This window comes from Xenopus laevis, chromosome 3S, assembly GCF_017654675.1.
Source record: "Xenopus laevis strain J_2021 chromosome 3S, Xenopus_laevis_v10.1, whole genome shotgun sequence".
Lineage (NCBI taxonomy): Eukaryota > Metazoa > Chordata > Amphibia > Anura > Pipidae > Xenopus > Xenopus laevis.
The window spans coordinates 48,696,348-48,717,001 of record NC_054376.1 but is presented as its reverse complement, the minus strand read 5'-3'; the positions used below and the strand labels follow the sequence as shown (position 1 = coordinate 48,717,001).

Sequence of the window (20,654 nt, the reverse complement as noted above, 5' to 3'; positions counted from 1 at the left end):
CTCTAATTAGACAACAGCATATTTTTTAGTGCATTATTGCATATGCCAAGAATAGACCTTGGAGCAGGCAGCAAAAAAACTCCTGTCTAGGGTACAATTATATTTGGAAAAGGGTTGGTGCTATTATGGAAAATATGTTTATTATGGTAGGCAGATTAAATGAGAGGCACGTCATTATACCATCTTCTTACCCTTCCTGTGTCACATGGTCCGTGTCCCTCACTAGTTATTCCAGATAGATGAAATTGTGTTGTGATGGGGGAAATAGATCACCCTTCCTTTACCAAAGCTTGGCCTGGCTTTGATATGCCTTACATTTAGACCTATCAAAAATGTTGGAGAATTTCAAAATGTATATGAATGCTTTAGAAAGGTTAAAAAAATTTACAGACAAGAGAACAATATCATCTTAGATAACAACGTTTTGTAATTGATTTTACCAAAGTTACATCTTTTGCAAAATACTGCTTCATGTATAGCTTTTGTATTATGTATATGTAGGAAATTCCTGGGATGCCATGGAATATGGTGCCATTGTTGCATACTACAGTCCACTTGAATTTCCCATTTTTTAATAGCAGATACTCTGTAAAATGCTTTAGACTCTAGCTGTGTTTCCCAATAATACATCGTTTTTAAAAACTACACATGTTCACAAAGTGAATATCAAAACAACTAATGTAGAAACAGCTTTCCCAGAACTAGAGATCGAGGCTATGAAATGAGGGATAACTTGGGCAGGTTTTGAGATGAACACATGGTATAGTGAGTTGAGAAGTTCATTTGGGGCCTGTAGAAGGGGGTGAACGCGGTGAGGCTGATAATAATATAAATGATATATATATATAGAGAGAGAGAGAGAGAGAGAGAGAGAGAATATATCTTACACATTTCCAGTGATTACTCTTTGTCCCTTTGTATTTTATGTCCTGTTGGCTCTGACACTTGCAACAATACAGCAGAAGTCAACTGATAAACCTGTGAAGAAGAGTGCAAGACTGGCAAAAAAAACACATTTTACCACCCTTAGTTAATCAGCACCACCAGTTAATCAGCAGAAGGCAAAAGTAATACTTCAGCTGTCAGTTCTACTTTGTGCTTCTAATACCCTTAGAAAGAGATGGGACCGGATTAGGTTTGGCATAAAGTGCAGCTCTTTTGCAAGCATGTAGGGCACAACTGGAGCTCTCATTATTCTTGAAATCTTATAAGTTTTAAAACACTAGTTTCCAAACAAAACTAGTTTCTTTAATTTTTATTGTACGTTCAAAAAAATACTGAATCCAACATTTGAAAACCACCCTGAGAGAACCCAAAGCACTAGGTTCTTGAAACAAGAGGAACAACCACAACCTCCCTTCTTACCATCCCTGTTGAACTGGTTTGTGGTTTAAGTGACTGGGCTTCCTGTGTGGTTGAGCAGGTCTTTTTTTGAATTGGCTAGATGTTTATTATATAATAAAAAATGGTGTGAGGAAGGAAAGCCAGGGGTCTTTTTGTATATGGGAAAGTGTGCATAGATTTATGATTTTAAAGAGATGTGTGGTAATTCATAATTAATTGAATAATAATAAGTTGTATTTTCTTTATAAAGCCATTTGTTCCAAGGAATTTTACAAATCCTGCTTGTGGCATTTCTACAGACACCTTTGGGAAGCAAGTTCTGGTTCTGCTGTGGTGGGATCGGCCATTCCCAGTGAAATGATAGGATAAAGGAACAATTATCTCACTGTGTGATTTGCCACTTAGCAGTGCCTAATTATGCCATTTGTAAAATAAAACATGGACAATGAATATTTTGCATTACTTTGAATGCAAGCAATTGTTTTGTATATTCTTCAGTTTGAGTTCAGTTTCCATGCATGCCAGCTTCCCATTCACTGGCACATTAATTGTGTAGGAGTTCGAGATGGGTAACACATGCTCCCTGAGCATGGCATTGTATTACTAGACATGTTTGAGCATCTTTATGTAATCATCAAATTTACGTTGAAGTGGAGTGGAACACCTATAGGGGGTATATTTATCAAAGAGTGGAGTTAGAGATCGCCACAGTACTCTAGAGTGAAATTCCGCCATTCTTCGTTCATTTCTATGGAATTTTGAAAGGCATATTTATCAAAGGATGATGAATACTCTTTTAAAAATCTTATAGAAATTAATGCAGAGTGGCGGAATTACACTCTAGAGTACTGTGGCGATCGCTAACTTCACTCTTTGATAAATATACCCTCTAGATTCTAACCAAGGCTGCATGACTGATGTTCAAAATGTGCTACTGAATTACGACTTCCAATATAATAGAAGATTACACCTTAGCTGTTGAGAGCAATGGAAGTTTCATACTTTAACACTTTACAGAATGAAATATACAGTACTTAATAATAATAATAATAATAAGGACTCAATTTATCTATCTTTTCCTTTCTGAGCAGTGAGGATTGAGAAGTGCTTGTGAAAAATATTAAACATTTCATAATTTGCTTTCAAATTGATCCGGCAACAAACAAACTGGCTGAATCCTTTATCATTACATGTAACCTGTAGCAGGAATTAACAGGCCTTAGAGTAGAATGGTGTTCAACTGTCAAAGACATTCCGATGAACCGACATATAAATGCATTTGATATATAATATATATTCAAGACACACCTCTATATGAAAGAAGTACAGTAGATAAATTAAATGGTTTGTGTTGTTATTCCTTCACAAATATTACATGATTCTTTTTAATTGTAGGCATCAGTGGACCAGGCACAAGGAGCATACTTCCTCCCTGAATTTGCTCTGTCTCCTCAAGGGAGTTTCCTTGAAGATACAGCCGGGGAACAATTTCTGACTTACCGTTATGATGATCAAGTAAGTGTTATGTATGAGAAAAACTAAACTGTAGACTGTGTGTAATATGGACTGTTTAACCCATTAAATTCAGTGAATTCCCAATAGCGTATAAAGCAACACTGGGAAGTTTGGACATTTTATCCCATAACCTGTAATATATTTGATAACAGCAATAGACAGAAAAATTACATAACAAGGTGCTTTATCATTCTTTTAATGGGAAAATTCTGCTAAGGAGTGTAAACGCTTTTGTTCACGTTAAAAATAAAAACAGACACAAAAATAATTTTGGCGTCTTTTGTGTGATTTATGCAGAAACATATTAGCTCCTTCAAACTATCCCCCACTCCTCTTGTTATGGATTTTTCACTCCTTGTTATGGGCTGGCTATGCCACTGGGGGACAGTGTGTATTGATTGTACCAAATCACGCTGGAAAAGCACAAAACCATTCAAATAAACAATAGGAAACATTTAGTAAGACTTATAGGTGTTATTTCTTGTCTCTAGGGCTGGTTAGGCAGCAGTCTTTAGACTTTCCTCTCCATTGCAGCCTCATATCTTCCAATCAGAATCTCCCAAAAATGACATTATGTCATAAAAAAAACTGTAATTTATAATCTGTCCATGTGTTGTTAACAAATGGGTGCTGCTTGTTAGACAAATAGAGAAATCAATATGGGAAGATGACAGAGCTCTCTATATGGCACTTCTCCCGGTTCCACCACATTATTAGAATAAATTGTTTCATATATGTTGTTAAATAAATACTTGTCTGCTAAGTGGCACCAGAAGAAAATATATTGAATTGCTTTTTCCTCATCTGATTTAAGTGTTGTAGAAATACCGGTGCAAGGCACATACCTTATAACTGTACATAGAAGAAATACTTCATGGTGCCTAGATTAGGACATGGTTTTAAAAATCAATATCAGTTACAATATGTAGATGCTTTTTTCGTGACAACCTCATCAAACTAAAAAATATATTTACCTGCACAAATAGGCTGCGCTTCAAGTGAGTGGTTAACTCCGAGGGAAATGTGTGCTCTTAAGATTATCTGTTAAGATATTCTTGTTCCTTTACAATCCGTAACCCAAACTACATCTACTTTTAGGAGAAAAATGGTTTCATAATTACTGGCATGGATTTAAGAACGTTGTGTCATGAATAGAAATGGAGACTTCTCTTTGCAGCTGTGCCTTCAAGACTGTAATGGAGTAAAATGAAAATGAGGTTTTATTTCATGTTTTCATTTCTCACTTTGTTGGTGGCTAACTTTCTTACCTACCGCAATCATTTTATTTTCCAAAATCATCCTAAAAAAGATTGGTTTTCCTACACAAGTAAAGAATTCCTGTTTCACTGACAGCAGAGGTGTCGTTTCCAAGGCTTAAACCACTCCATGCTTTGGACCACCAACTAGGAACCGTCAGGATTATTTTCAAAGGAGCTTGTTAAGTGGCTAGCTTAGTTGTCTAACCCCTTCATGGGCACACAGATATTAAAAACACTGTAGAACTCTGCAAAGTTCCCTGAGGAGAAGGAGTTAAAGAGCACTAATACTATAGTAAAATGAACTCTTATTTTAGAGCATTAAGAAGCCGTCATAGAAGCGTCTCCCTCATCTGTGTCTGTCTGTCTATCTGTCTGCCTTTTGCTGTCCTCCTATATATTTATTTTTTGGTTTAGAAAGTATGGAAATATAATTAATGATAAATTATAATAGTTTTGTAACCCTTTCGACACCTCTTTGTCGGTGTTACACTCAACGTGTGGTGCTTACCTGATGACACGGGACAAAGTGAGCAACTCCACAGTGGTATTGGGAGAGACTGGGTACCTGGTACTTACTAGCGCAGTGCCTCCACCTAGCGGGATCCGGGAATGCACCTACCGGTGGCCCCACTAGGAATACAGTAATAACACACACACAGTATTAGTTAAACTGAATAACGGTTTACAATAAATAACTGGCCAACTAGAACATGCAGCACTACTAACTGGTGGCAATAGAGCCTCACTAACTAACTTGCTAGTGACAAGCTGTCTACCTAACTAAGAAAAGGCAAAGTCCATTAACAAACAGCGCCTCTTTTGGGTACTGTCCCTTTAACCAGGATACTCACAAATCATCTTTGGAGACTTTAGAGCTCTCTTAAGGCACCCCTTCCTATCACAGTTACCCGTTTCTTCAAAAAGTATTAATAAATGCCATTTTTTTATGCTGCAATCCAGCTGTTTAACAGTTCTTCTCTTTCTGCATCATTTGAAATCCTGGCAGGGAAGGAGGGACTAAACACTGATATTACAAATTGTAACAACTTCTCCACAGCATGCAGGAACTACATAACCCACAATGCATTGCACTGAGATGTTCTGTTCCTTATTGAAATCATATGTGCAGGGAATTGTGGGGTTTGGAGGATGCAGTCTAAGGACAACTGGCTGTTGATACAAAGTAACAGTAGTCAGCCCGCTCAGCAAAGTAGTCAGAAAGATCATCTGAAGAGGAGGGGGCTAGGCTTAGGGAACTGTCAGAAACCACTGAAAATCATGAAAAGTCAGCATATTTTTTGATTGATGTATATTGCAAAATTGCTTGAAATTATATTTACTTTTCAAAAAGCTTAAGTTATGTTTTTGTGGAGTTCCCCTTTAATTATGTGCCCCTAAAAACCTTACTTCCTGCTTTTTGGTTGCCAGTAATTATAGTACCTCTAACATCAAGTGTGATTTGATGTAGAGGCAAATGTAGAGTAGGAAATGCCAATTGTAATGCCCCTCATGCTGCCGTGCTGATCCACATTCAAGAGTTATGCCTGTCTCTGTGTTTAGCAGCCCCCCCCCCAGTACACTAGAACAAAATGTGCCAGAATAATAGAATAATTTATGGGCTTTTCTGCACTCTATTCATTAAAAATTTTCTTTGGCAAAAATAACATCTTCCAAGCAGAAATATTGTAGTTCCCCTTACACGCAGTGTGTGTCTGAGACCTGCATTTGTTTTCCTCAGAAACCGCAGGTCTGTGCGTTAGCACAGGTCATACAAATAAAATTATACAATGTACATAATGTGAGAGATGGCAGTAGAACAGACTTGTGCTATAGTGATAATGCTATGTATAAGTGCTTGTGTGGCAAAAAGTACAGGTATAGTATCCTTTATCCAGAAAGCTCTGAATTACAGAAAGGCTATCCCCCATTCACTCCATTATAATAAAATAATCCAACTTTTTAAAAATAATTTCCATTTTCTCTGTATTATTAAAACAGTACTTTGTAACTTATCCCAAATAACATATAACTAATCCTTATTGGCAGCAGCACCAACCTATTGGGTTTATTTAATGTTTACAGTTAGTATAGGTATGGGTATATAGAATTGTAATTAAAAGTAGGGAGGGGTGTGTGTATGGATGCTGGGTTTTCATTTGGAGGGGTTGAACTTGATGGACTTTGTCTTTTTTCAACCCAATTTAACTATGTAACTATGTAACATGATTTTCTGGTAGACTTAAGGTATGAAGTTCCAAATTATGGAAAAATCTGTTGTTTGGAAAACTTTAGGTCCCAAGCATTCTGGAAAACAGGTTCCATACCTGTATCCCTCTTGACCTGAGGAGGACCTTGATGTGGCACACGAGCTTACATTTTTTCACAAATGTTTGGTACTTAAAGGACCAGTAACGGCAAAAATTTTTACAAAAAATTTGTTAGAATACAACGAAAAAAAAAACACCAACACAAATTAAAATCTAAAATAGCAAAGCCTTTATTAAGAAATAACTTACAGAAACTCCACTTCCTGTCCTCTTCAGAAACGGCAAAAGGGCAACCTTCCATCCTGCATCCTCCTTATTGTAAAAATTTTTGATGTTACCGGTCCTTTAAACATTTTTCCTGTACTATTTATTCATAGATATGTACAAAAGCTGAGGTTGTGCACTCACAGTTATGTTTTCTCTTTGTTTGTGCAAATAATAGCTTTAATGTAGTTTAGACTGCTGATAATAAGTGTGCTTCATGGTACAGGGTGCATGGGTCACCATTGGAATTTCCATTCTGGCACTCCACAAGTTACTGATTTGTTAGTGCTCAGTAAAGGATCCTATTGTGGGGGTATAAGGAAAGAATGGCCAGTTCTGGGATTCAGTGGAAGTGAGACCCATTCTGCATTTAGTCAGGGTATGAGTTGGGAATGTAGGTAAATCCCTGTTAAGCATTCTACCCATGTGCTGGAGTTTGCTCCTCCTAAGGTTGCCAGTTTAAAAATCAATATACTACTAATCAATACTGAACCCATTTCTTATACAACATTTGGGTATCTCCTGCAACAATTTGGATTGGATGATGTTGTAGACAAAAGTCATAACAATACAAAACAGTTCTGTGCCTTTGTCATTTACCTGTTATTCCCAAGTCCATTAAACTGGTTTGCACTGATTAGCAGATGACTTAATTACCTTAATGATTTGGAGAAAAGTTTAAGTCTAATGGGATGGCACCATTTATATTATTAGCAATAGAGAATTTGAATATCTAGGACAGGTTTGGCTACCTTCCCAAGGTACAGACTGACTGATGTATAAAGAGAAATAAGCACACTACATGTACAACTAATACCGCTTAGTATATCCCATGTATATCATTTATGCTGCACAAAAGCCAAAATATGGGTACAAGTCAATTGTGTAATATGTTTTCTTAATGGCCCCCCCCCGGAAAATGTTCTGTGGATGCTTGCTTGAACAACACACCAATTTTTGAAGATCATATATCATCAGTTATTAGCCTTATATTCAGACAGAACATTTGCTTAAAATGTCACTTTTGCTGCATGCTTACAGTATAACTGGACACCGTTTTCTGTGGCTTGTCATTGAGAAGTCTCTGGGATATAGTAAATCCAACAAAATAACTTTTGGAAGTAAATAGAATCCCCCTTCAGCACTCCACCTAGAGATCACTGATACATTTTCTAGCATAAAGGCAGCTGTTTAAAACTGGCAACCCACCAAATGGAAACATGCATTATGTAGGCCATGAGAAGAGCCCCATGCTCCATAGATCCCACTTACAATACCAGCAGCATGTATAAGATAGTTCTTGGAAAGTGCAGTCCCTGCGTAGGGTGGTTACAGCAGTGCATGTTTGTTTCCCAGCAAGAGGATTAATGTTATGCTACGTTTAGGAGCTGTCACTTGTACTTGCTCTTAATAGACAGGGTTATCCATGCTCTAGATGGGTGTTCTGCCACAAGAAACGTATGTTTAATGTCAGGAAAAAAGGCAGATTTGCAGTGAAGGGAAAGAAGTGCAGAGTGACAAGGATATAGCAAAATATCATTGTTTTCTTTAGAATGTACACGTTTAAGTGGGAAGAATGTATCTGTATACTGTCTAGGAGTTCTAGATATAATATATCTGTGAAATGCCAGCAATCCCAGAACTATTTATATAACCTTATGCCCTACAAAACATGACTTAATATAAAAATATCTATCACTATCAAAGTAGAAAGTTGGAGCAAGAATGAAATGTCTCTACATCCAGCCCTTGGACAATCATTATGGACTCTACATTTAACATGTGTTCTTAAAGCTAGACATGCTTCAGTTTAGGTCCAAATGCTATTAAGGCTTTTGTGTGGAATTGTTCCTCTTCCTACATTCCTTGTTTAGTAAATTTATTTAGAGCTTTTATTGCATGCCCTGACTAAAGAGTGAGAGAAGTACATCTTGTGTCCCTTCTGTCTTTGTTTTACTGTCATAGAAAACTCGATTAGGGTCATGCAAACAGTGTTTCTAGCAGACAAAGACATGAGTCCTGTGCACTCAACCCATTATCAATGTATTAAGGACACTGAGATATTTTTTTTATTTTTATTTGAAACAAGGTCCTTGATATATTGATAATGAGTTGAGTGCAGATAACCTCTTGCTTTTGTCTGTATGAATTTTGTGGTCACCGCCTCGTTGCAAAATGTATTGGTTAGCACAACTTTTCCTTTCATGTTATAGTTAGGGGCAGATTTACTAAGCTCGAGTGAATATTTTGAATGGAAAAATATTCGCATTTCGAAGTATTTTTTTGGGTACTTCGACCATCGAATTGGTCAAATTTGATGGATTTCGATCGAATCGAATGATTCGAACAATTCAAAGTAAAAATCGTTTGACTATTCGACCATTCGATAAAAAATACTTCATACTTCGCCACTTTAAACCTACCGAGGTGCAATGTTAGCCTATGGGGACCTTCCCCAGCACTTTTCTAAGTTTTTTTTGATCGAATAAAAATCCTTCGATTGATTGATTAAAATCGTTCGAATCGTTCGATTTGAACTATGTCATCGTTTTTATTCGATTGAAGCTTTTGCGCAAAATCCTTCGAATTCTAAGGATTTTTACTTCGAGGGTTTTTTAACCCTCGAAATTCGACCCTTAGTAAATCTGCCCCTTAGTGTTTGTAGCATTTAGGGGTTCAGTCTCTTATTTTAAAAATTGGATTTTGAAGATTGAAGAGTGAAATAATGAAATGCACAAATATGTTTTGGTAAAAGGGTTCATCTTTTCTTGTAGTTCTTGGGGGCCATAAACTTAAAATAAAAATGTACACCACTGGGTAATATAATGCCCTTTCATTTTTATTTGGGGTCCCACATTTTTAAGGAGTCATAGATCAAAAAGTCTAAGAAATCCTTCATGGAAAGATTCAATAACAACTTTGGTGCCAAAAAAAAGGTGCATTGTAGGACTCTGGGAAAAAAATCGTTTGGCCATTAGTCACCATAATGTGATCCTGGACCACTGCAAAGTTTGATTGAAAAGCTCAGTTGGATTGTTTTGACATTATTGTTACCTTTCTGGTTACATTTTCCCCATTTTACATTTTTTTAATCCCCAAAATGAAAAATATTAATCACCACATGAAAAGGATTTATTGAGTTTGGCTCCCTTTCTGCGTAAACAATTTGGCCACAAGGGAGAAGGATTACACCCTTGTTACACTTTATTGGCCGTACTTTCTTAAACACCAAACATACTTATCAGATGTTTGCCTTATTGGATTATTAGCACTTGCTGAAAAGTTCCTTTGTTTGGTTATTATCTAGCCAGACTGGATTGTGTATTGCAGAATCTATCAACAGTTTAGGAAGGCTTAGTAACAGTTCATTATGTCAAGAGTATAAATGAGCATTCCTCAGTATGTGACGTCAGGCCAGCTAGAAGAAATAAATAACTAGGTAGCCATACCATTCACCCTCCCTCAGTTCTGGAACAGTTCTGGAGTCGCATGTTTTACACACATATAAACTGCTCGGAGACTGTCTTGGTCTTATGCGAAGGTAAAATATTACATTTAGTTAATATTGTTGCTCTTAGAGAAGAATCAATAGCTCTACAGAATCATAAACCTGGTTTATTTATAAATAGCAATAGTCACATTTCTAAACAATGTAAATGTAGGACAGTAATGTGCAAAACATTTAAAAGAGGCAGCATGAAAACAGGTGAAAGACCAGGAATGGATTTGTACAGTAGCTGTCTTTCATGCCTGAAAGAAAATCAAAATCCTTCTGTTTTAAAATAATTGATGGGGAATCATGTGCTTGTTTACTTTCCCATGCTTCAGAACAACCTCCTTTTTTTTTTCTTTTTTTTTTTGGTAATTAGAAACTTTTTGAGATACTTTAGGGGTCATTTACTACAGACAAGGGGAAGGAGTACAAATCACTAAGGAGTGCAAGAGTTCACTCCTAGTTTAGCAAGCACTTTGACTGTCGTAACTTCACTTTCTCCATTCCCTTTTGTTCCTTTTTAAACTTAACTTGTCATGTAGTTATAAGCTTTTCACTACTTGGCAGTTACTTAGCTAATACTGACATACCATGGTTTTTCCATCCAGACATATTTGTATACTTGTACTGTACATTCACATGAATGCAGTCACCTTTAAATGAAGGGACTAAATGTACTCTATGGGGCGAAGTGCCCGTCGCTAGCGACAATTCGCCAGAAATCTCATCCGCAGAGACATCGTCAATTTACTAAAGAGGACAATTCATTAGCGAATGAGACCGTCGAGTTCATTTACACCATATCGCCAGGTGACTTCTCATGGTTGTTACTCCGCAAAATCACTAAGATGCAAGTTTCACTGAACGTTACCTATTTCGCCAGAGTTTACTTTGCTAACTCAGACCAGGCAAAGTGATAAAACGAAGCTACATTTTTTTTTAAAAAGCGGGATTGCCTTCGAAAATCCGAACTATTAAAGATTATTTGAGGGGCATGCCACATTTGTTTAAGGGTGTCATGTCTGGGGCATGATAGGATCTCTTTTGTCTTTATTATGGCTCACTGGACATGTGTTGTTTGAAAAAGTGGCCACTTCAAGGATTTGCACCAACATTACTATTTAAGATTTCCATACATCTTTTTGGTACCGGCCCTATTCAATCGCAAGAGTGCTAGCGAAGTTTCGATAGGCAGAAATTACTCTAGCCGAAATTCTCTAGGAAATGCTCGCCCAGTAAAAGTAACGCTAGCAAAAAATTTGTCAGCGTTCAGCTGCTGAGATGCAACTTTACATTGCGGTGAATTTGCATAGTGGTAACAAAGTTGCACCTGGCTAAGTGGCAAAGCGGTCATGGAAAAAATTCACCCTTCGGTGAATTTGCCCCTATGTTCCTCTCTCATGTTTTCCCCACTCATAAAGTCTGTCGAGAAATGCTCTTTTTTTAATCAGTCCCTTGCCTAAACTTAAAATCATACCCAGGTTTGTTCCTATCTTATTGTAATTCCTACCACTCCTATACAACCTATTAACCCTGCTGCTTATGCTTTTACACTTATAAACACATCTCTCCTTTTACACTTCTAAAATATTTCAACTTGCTTTTCAGTCTTATTCACAGTCAGCAAGCCATTTTCCTAACCATCAGGTGGCCTTTTCTGCTCAATCTTCAGCAATTTCCTCTCAGTTTTAGTCTAACTACTCTGCAGTCTATAAAAGTCTTCTCCCTCCAACCCTTCATTGAAGAACAAAAAGGAAGTCTCTTAACCCTCATTTAGAGTAAACTTGAAGGAGAACTAAACACCTCTGTATACCCCTCTTGATTTGAGTATTATATAAAAAAACAGCTAAAGACATGTGGCATGTGACCCTTTCTGACCCACACATACCTTTTAAAGGAAAACTATAGCCCCAAAATGAGCAGTTGCAACAGCTAGGATCCAAGGGGGCTGCCCTTATTTTTTTTTTTTTTTTAAATAATTATTTTTCCATTTGTGATTACCCAATGGCACATACTACTAAACACATAACCATGTTTGTAATTTTTGACCAGCCTCCCAACATTTTGGAAATAAAAAGAGGGACAAAAAAGTTTCAATTTTTTTTACCATGCCCATTTTTGTGACCACACCCCCTAATTACCATGTTCATTTTACAAAATTTGCCAGGTTATGAAAGTTTGACCATATTTTTGTGTTCTTTTTTCAGTTATTACAGTTTTGCTAATGAAGGTGAATTGCCTTTTAAGCTGTGAGTCTTACTTCTCCCAAGGGACCTGTTATCTTATATTGTAATTACTTATTTGCTTATCTTGAAATTGTTACAAAAGTATCTGCTGTTGTGGCTGTTCTGGGCTCTCTGCCAAAAGCCAATTAAGTTAGAAACTTCGTTTCTTTTTCCTGCTGTTCAGTGCAGAGAAAAACGGGACTTCCCAGTACAAACAAGGGACTGCTGGTTGAGCTGTCAAAAGAGGGACTGTCCATCTAAAAACGGACAGTTGGGAGGTATACAGGAAATCTTCTTGCATCTACAATTAATGTTGGTCATCCATTTGCTAGGCATTGCGATGGATGAAATCTGTGGACAGTTTACATTCAATGTATGGATTTTATCCTGGGATCTGTTCCTACTGAATGCCATAATGTAACCAAGTGCCAATAATGCTAATTATTAAATAAGCAAGTGACATTTTTGAGGGCTAAAAAAAAGAAAACATAGCAGCTCTGAATTAAACTATTTGTAAACAGGCTTGTTCTTCACAAAGTCCGTCTAAACCATGCTTCGTTTTTTCTGTTCCTATCACTTCATCAGATAATTGTGGTAATGTTTGAAGCATACCACAAATGTCTAATACTTGCATATACTGGGCAGATACAATTACAGTCCTGGATCCTGTGAGTGACATTTTTCAATTTCCTCTGGCCGTCCTTTAACTAAACATTCTTAGCAGATGGTGTGGTGCCTATATAAACTTTTGTGTTGGAGAAACAATCAGAGCCAATGCCTTTCAATAAACCTTTTCAATTCCACAGTTTCAAGTAGTAATTGTTGTGATTTCATTTAGCCGCATTCTGCTGCAAGGATCAGTGCTGGATTTAGGAACAATGTTCAGCTGAACAACCCAGACACGTGATACTGTACATGTCATTTTCTCTGGCTGCAGTGGAAAAACGTTTCTTCTATATGTATACAATACACAAAAGCTAAGTATCTGTAACATATATCCTAATACATAGTCCCTAATATCATTAGCTATCATTAGTGCTTAGTGATATGTCTGGTGTCAAAACTCATTGAAACTTGCGTATTATAAAAAATAAAATGCATATTATTAGGATTGTAGAAGTCACTTTGAAGTTCCATGACCTATGTAAAAGCACTTTACCTGTGGCCAAGGGTACATTTATCTGTATATGTTAGATCAGCTTGTAGTAGATTTATATGCCCCAAATGTCTGTTAAAATAGAAAGATAAAATAATTTTAACAAATCATATACTGGAATTCATTCTGTAACTAAAAGATTTAAGAAGAATGTGTGAAGAACATACTGTATGAACTCATGTGAGCATAAGTGAGAGCTAATCTTGTATGCGCCAATGCTTGAAGGCTGAACTCAGTGGCATAACTATAAAGGAAACAATCCAAATGTTAAAAACTCAAATGAAAAACAACAGGGAACAAAACTTGTGGTCAAGTTTATGTCCAGAAAAGGCTGAAATCGATCTAATTTTTGTCCCTATAACTTGAATTGATTGAGTTTTCAGATAAAAAAAATATTTTACTTTCGAATTTTCGAAATCACAGACATTTGATTTTTTGAAGATAACTCGAAGGGTGAGTTTGGGTTTAAAAAAAAATTCAAATTGTGGAAAAAAATAAATCATTTCCTTTCTGGCAGAAAAAACAATATATACATAAATATACACTCTTTTTATTATAGCAATTCTGTCATTTTGTTCCTGCAGAGATTTCACTGAGTAATACGTATGCACATTATTCTGTGGATGATATCCATTAATCTGTCATTGGAGGGTCCCTTATGGCCGCCAGTGGTTGGTTTATGGAGTGCACTGTTGCAGTTCTTTGTCAGTTTGTTGCCCACAGCCACTCATTCTGGGACTGATTAGCAATGTATTTATCACTGAAAAGCAATGTATGATCACCATGGAATGATATCAAGTACTCTAAAATGCCAGCAATTTCCTGCATTTAATTTACTAGCACCCCGTTTTCAGCAAACATCACTAGTGCAATAGAACATTTGATAAATTGTGCCAGGATTTATTTACTGGTTTAAAAGAACATTACCTAGTAGACCATAAGCATAGTGTAACCCCTTAGAGTCACAAGTGATGAATGGGTGGAAATACAGAGTCACTATGCACATGTCAACCTTGCAATATATTTTGAAACTGAAACCTGCAGTCGGGAGGAGTATGTTCTTTTGGGAATTGATCAATGTAGATTACAAGAAACAAAAAAATGCTGATTTATCTGGCACTAAGGGTCACGAACAAAACAGAAGGGGACTAATGTGGTAAGCTCATCGCTTTAAAGTGGAAAGTATTGTGTAAATGGAACAAATGTGAACCCAACCCCCAAAACACTAGTTCAATTTGAGAGTTTTTTTTAAATCTGTCTATATCATTGACAAGCTGCCTATGTAAACATTATCTGTGTTTATAATGTAATTTGCCTTTTGTCTGAACAAACACATTAAGATAATTACTCTGGGCCCCCTTAGTTCTTATTCATCTTGGACTTGCAGTGTGGAACGAGCAGTATCAATTTAAAGCCCAGTCTACAGTTTAAACCCAAAATTCATATCTTGAGGCTGCTCTCTGCCTATCGGACAGGAATGTACCTATGGCAAAATTCTCACCTAACGTCTTAAATGCCACTGAAGGGTTTTGTTTCTCAGAAGCATTATGCTAGTAATTTGCATTTAATAAGAGGCGCTTATGTAATGTTCCTTTAATTGTAATTTAGTTATAATGCACATCCATTTTCCTTGCCCCTCTAAAAACTATTTAGTAAAGTAACTTGTGTACTCATTATTGTATTATTAGATTTTATGTGTGTTTCTAATTAGTTCTAAATCAAAGCATAGAAAAACACTATCTCTCAAGTTACGGATCATTAAAAAAACCTAATAATGATGCCTGTGCCCTCTTTTGATTACGGAGGGCTTTGAATTAAAGATACATCTCTGATCTTAGATGGAAATTTGAATATGGAGAAATCAGCAACCTAAGAACATTCCAGCATTGTCTGTTCTGAATAGCTAAAATAACCAACACCACACTTTATCACAAATTGTTTCCAGATTTGCATTGTGGATTAGCAATAGCAAACCTAATGCAATAGATAAATGAAGGTACAGGCACCTTCTTCAGATAAGATTCATATTAACATATAGAATAAAGTAATTTCATACACATTTTTATTAGTTGGGGGAAGATGGAGAAATAAAATATAATCGCTAATAATTATTTAAAAAGAAAACTTGAAATAGAAATAAAAGAATTTAGTACTATACGCAGTCCCCTATAGTCTATATACTGTATGTATAGTATACAGTGGTCAGGGAATAATCTGCTTATACTTACAGAAAAACATTTTTTTAGTACTAGGTCTTAAATTTAACTCAACATTCTGCTTCTTACAAGTACAAGGAATGCAAAAAGTGAGTTTCCTATTTTGAATGATTCATCATGTTCAAAGTACTCAAGTAGTTGTAACCCATTCTTGGTACACTCACTTTGGCGCAGTTGCTATGGCGATCAGGTGACCTGAGCCTCTTTGCCTGCAATATACTGAGAAATTACAGTGCAGTGCCTCCACCTAGTGTAGTAACCAAGTAAAACATTATATAAAACTTAAGTATAAGAAATTACTATTAAGTATTACTGTCTCTCTAACACAGTACTTTTATTATTACAGTGTAATGATGTGCGGATCGATAAAATCCCAACTCGGTCCCGTGCACCCCGAACCACGCCCAGATCCTGCCCATGACCTGCAAATGAGGCAGCATGGTCCTGCCAAACTGCCCGACCCGCAAGTAAACCTGCCGGTCCGCACATCACTATCATAGTCCCAATCAGTCCTGAATGGTTTAATGACCAAATAGTTCAGTTCAAACAGCAGGTGCATGAACAAGACCTGTCCTCACACAGGGGCCCCACACTTGTATCCTTGCTAATATCCCTTGGGTGGCTCACTCCCCAGGGGGCTCTCAGAGGCAGTCAGACTGGAGATTATCAATCTCAGCAGGGCCCCAATCAGGGGCTGAAGACCTCTCCTCCAGATCTGCACAGCACAAAAATTAGCCTGTCTGCGCTCCTGTACAGTCGCTGGTTCTAGCTGAATGATGCAGCCGGGCACTTATATAAGCTCTCCTGGTCTACCCCTTGCATTTGGCTGCAAACTCTGCAAACTTCTTGGATTCTCTTCTGTTTCTCAGACTTCCTCTGGGGCGAATTGGTCACACCCATGCCTGTAACTGGGCTCAGTGATGTCACAAGCAGAACAGGGGCACGTCTAGTCTGATCCCCTACATTGTGTTCTATTCAAAATGAATCAAACTAGGGAAGATGTGTTTCTATTCATTAGAGCTTTATATTTATTTATTTATTTTAAAGATCTTAAAAGTCTCCTAACAATATCACATTTTCAGAATAAACTGTCCCTTTGTGTTAGACAGGGGCGTAACTATAGAGGAAGCAGATCCTTTGGCTGCAGGGGGCCCAAGAGGTATAGGGGCCCCATGAGGCCTTAATTCATATATCATTTCAATAAATATTAGTAAAACTGGTCAACCTGTAGACATTTTGGGAACATAAAAAATAATTTGCTGTGTGGCTGAGTAATATATAGTTATACCACTGGTGTTAGAGATATCATTATTTTTACCCACAGCTCCTAGCTCTAGTCAATTTGAAGCTAGGACTGTCTGTCTGCCCCTTGCTGTTGAACAGTCTGCCCTGTAACCCACATAACTGGCAGATCTCCCAGATGGAGTTTATCATCCCTGTATCAATATCCAGTAAGGCACAAATAGTGTTAATTAGTGCTAAAAACAAATGTGTTTATAGATGGTAGTATGGTTCCTCTTAATTGGTAGAGATGTCGCGAACTGTTCGCCGGCGAACTTGTTCGCGCGAACATCGGGTGTTCGCGCTCGCCGGAAGTTCGCGAACGTCGCGCGACGTTCGCCATTTTGGGTTCGCCATTGTTGGCGCTTTTTTTTGCCCTCTCACCCCAGACCAGCAGGTACATGGCAGCCAATCAGGAAGCTCTCCCCTGGACCACTCCCCTTCCCTATAAAAACCGAAGCCCTGCAGCGTTTTTTCACTCTGCCTGTGTGTGCTGAAGAGATAGTGTAGGGAGAGAGCTGCTGCCTGTTAGTGATTTCAGGGACAGTTGAAAGTTTGCTGGCTAGTAATCGTTTTGATACTGCTCTGTTATTGGAGGGACAGAAGTCTGCAGGGGTTTGAGGGACATTTAAGCTTAGGTAGCTTTGCTGGCTAGTAATCTACCTTCTACTGCAGTGCTCTGTATGTAGCTGCAGTGGGCAGCTGTCCTGCTTCTGATCTCATCTGCTGACTGCTGCAATAACAGTAGTCCTTGTAAGGACTGCTTTTATTTATTTTTTTGTTGTTTTACTACTACTACTACTACTACTATAAGAGCCCAGTGCTATTAGTCTAGCAGTGTTGGGGAGTGGGACTGGTGTGCTAATCTGCTGCTCCTAGTAGTTCAGCAGCACCAACTTTAATTTTTTTTTTTTAATATTCATTTTTTTTTTATTTTACTTTTTTTTATTTTACTACCGCTGTAGTAGTGTATAAGTTGACCTTTTAGGCATTATTTGCCCTGTAGGCATTATTTGCACACTGTTTTCTTCAACCCGCCATCTAGCTGTGTGACCTTGTTCACATTCTGTCTAAATATCCATAATATTACCGTCTCCAGAAAAAACACCGGAGTGACTTTTTTCAAGCAGCCATAATATATTTTACGTAATCCGTATCCACCGCTGTAGTAGTGTATACGTTGACCTTGTAGGCATTATTTGCACACTGTTTTCTTCAACCCGCCATCTAGCTGTGTGACATTGTTCACATTCTGTCTAAATATCCATAATATTACCGTCTCTAGAAAAACCACTTGAGTTACTTTTTTTCAAGCAGCATTCATATATTTTACGTAATCCGTATCCACCGCTGTAGTAGTGTATACGTTGACCTTGTAGGCATTATTTGCACACTGTTTTCTTCAACCCGCCATCTAGCTGTGTGACCTTGTTCACATTCTGTCTAAATATCCATAATATTATCGTCTCTAGAAAAACCACTTGAGTTACTTTTTTTCAAGCAGCATTCATATATTTTACGTAATCCGTATCCACCGCTGTAGTAGTGTATACGTTGACCTTGTAGGCATTATTTGCACACTGTTTTCTTCAACCCGCCATCTAGCTGTGTGACCTTGTTCACATTCTGTCTAAATATCCATAATATTACCGTCTCCAGAAAAAACACCGGAGTGACTTTTTTCAAGCAGCCATAATATATTTTACGTAATCCGTATCCACCGCTGTAGTAGTGTATACGTTGACCTTGTAGGCATTATTTGCACACTGTTTTCTTCAACCCACCATCTAGCTGTGTGACATTGTTCACATTCTGTCTAAATATCCATAATATTACCGTCTCTAGAAAAACCACTTGAGTTACTTTTTTTCAAGCAGCATTCATATATTTTACGTAATCCGTATCCACCGCTGTAGTAGTGTATACGTTGACCTTGTAGGCATTATTTGCACACTGTTTTCTTCAACCCGCCATCTAGCTGTGTGACCTTGTTCACATTCTGTCTAAATATCCATAATATTATCGTCTCTAGAAAAACCACTTGAGTTACTTTTTTTCAAGCAGCATTCATATATTTTACGTAATCCGTATCCACCGCTGTAGTAGTGTATACGTTGACCTTGTAGGCATTATTTGCACACTGTTTTCTTCAACCCGCCATCTAGCTGTGTGACCTTGTTCACATTCTGTCTAAATATCCATAATATTATCGTCTCTAGAAAAACCACTTGAGTTACTTTTTTTCAAGCAGCATTCATATATTTTACGTAATCCGTATCCACCGCTGTAGTAGTGTATACGTTGACCTTGTAGGCATTATTTGCACACTGTTTTCTTCAACCCGCCATCTAGCTGTGTGTATTATCGTTTCCAGAAAAACCAACTGAGTTTTTGTTGTTGTTGTTGTTTTTTTAAAAATAATGCCAGGCAAAGGCAGGCCGCCACGCAGAGGCCGTGCTAGGGGCCGTGCTGCTATGCAATCCTGTGGCCCTAGCAAATTGCCCAGTTTTAAAAAGCCAATGACCCTGAACTCCCAAAATGCTGAAGAGGTAGTTGACTGGCTTACACAGCACACCCCATCCTCTACCGTTTCTAACTTTACCACAACATCCTCCTCATCCTCCACTGCTATGGCCACCCCACGTAACACTTCCTCCACCACCGGTGCCCCTTCTTCACTGGGGTCAGAGGAGTTATTTTCCCATGAGTTTCTTGAACTGAGTAATGCGCAACCATTATTGCCAGAAGAAGATGAAGGAGATGAGGACCTTACACCAGATTTAATTCTGGCAGAGAACACGATAGAGATGGACATAATGAGTGATGAGGAGGAGGTCCCCGCTGCTGCTTCCTTCTGTGATGTGTCAGAAGAAATTGATGCATCTGAGGAGAATGATGATGAGGAGATTGATGTTTTGTGGGTGCCTAGTAGAAGAGAGCAAGAGGAGGGTAGTTCAGATGGAGAGACGGAGAGTCAGAGAGGCAGTAGGAGAATAAGACTTAGAAGAAGCAGGGAGGACAGCCCGCAGGGATCAGTAGGGCAACAACATGTATCGGCACCTGTGTTCAGCCGGCCAACGCACCCGCCATTGCCGCCAATACCGCCAACTCCGCCAACTTCTACTGTTACCGCCAGATCGCACACTTCCAAAAAGTCAGCAGTGTGGGATTTTTTTAATGTGTGTGCCTCTGACAAAAGCATTGTAATTTGCAATGAGTGCAGTCAGAAACTGAGCCTTGGTAAGCCCAACAGCCACATAGGTACAACTTCTATGCGAAGGCACATGAGCGGCAAGCACAAAGCACTTTGGGAGCAACACCTCAAAGGCAACAGGCAAACTAAAAGCCACACTCCTTCTGGTCCAGCATCTTACTGCTCTACCTCTGCTCTCCTTGACCCGTCTGAACCACCCTCCACTCCGCCTTCCACCTTGACCACCTGTTCCCATTCCCAGTCATCTGCCACCAGCCAAGTTTCTGTGAAGGCCATGTTTGAGCGTAAGAAGCCAATGTCTGACTGTCACCCCCTTGCCCGGCGTCTGACAGCTGGCTTGTCTGCACTCTTAGCCCGCCAGCTTTTACCATACCAGCTGGTGGACTCTGAGGCCTTCCGCAAATTTGTAGCAATTGGGAC

General features: G+C 38.2%; 1 protein-coding gene across 2 annotated transcripts in view; it reads left to right on the top strand.

Annotated features, from left to right (window-relative positions):
• Positions 1 to 20,654, top strand: part of adamtsl3.S (ADAMTS like 3 S homeolog) — a 255,057-nt gene that overhangs the window by 45,593 nt on the left and 188,810 nt on the right. For both annotated transcript variants that reach the window (XM_018255378.2, XM_041588273.1), the window contains exon 3: positions 2,740 to 2,859. In XM_018255378.2, coding sequence (XP_018110867.1) covers positions 2,740 to 2,859 — 120 coding nt within the window. The remainder of the gene's footprint in view (positions 1 to 2,739; positions 2,860 to 20,654) is intronic.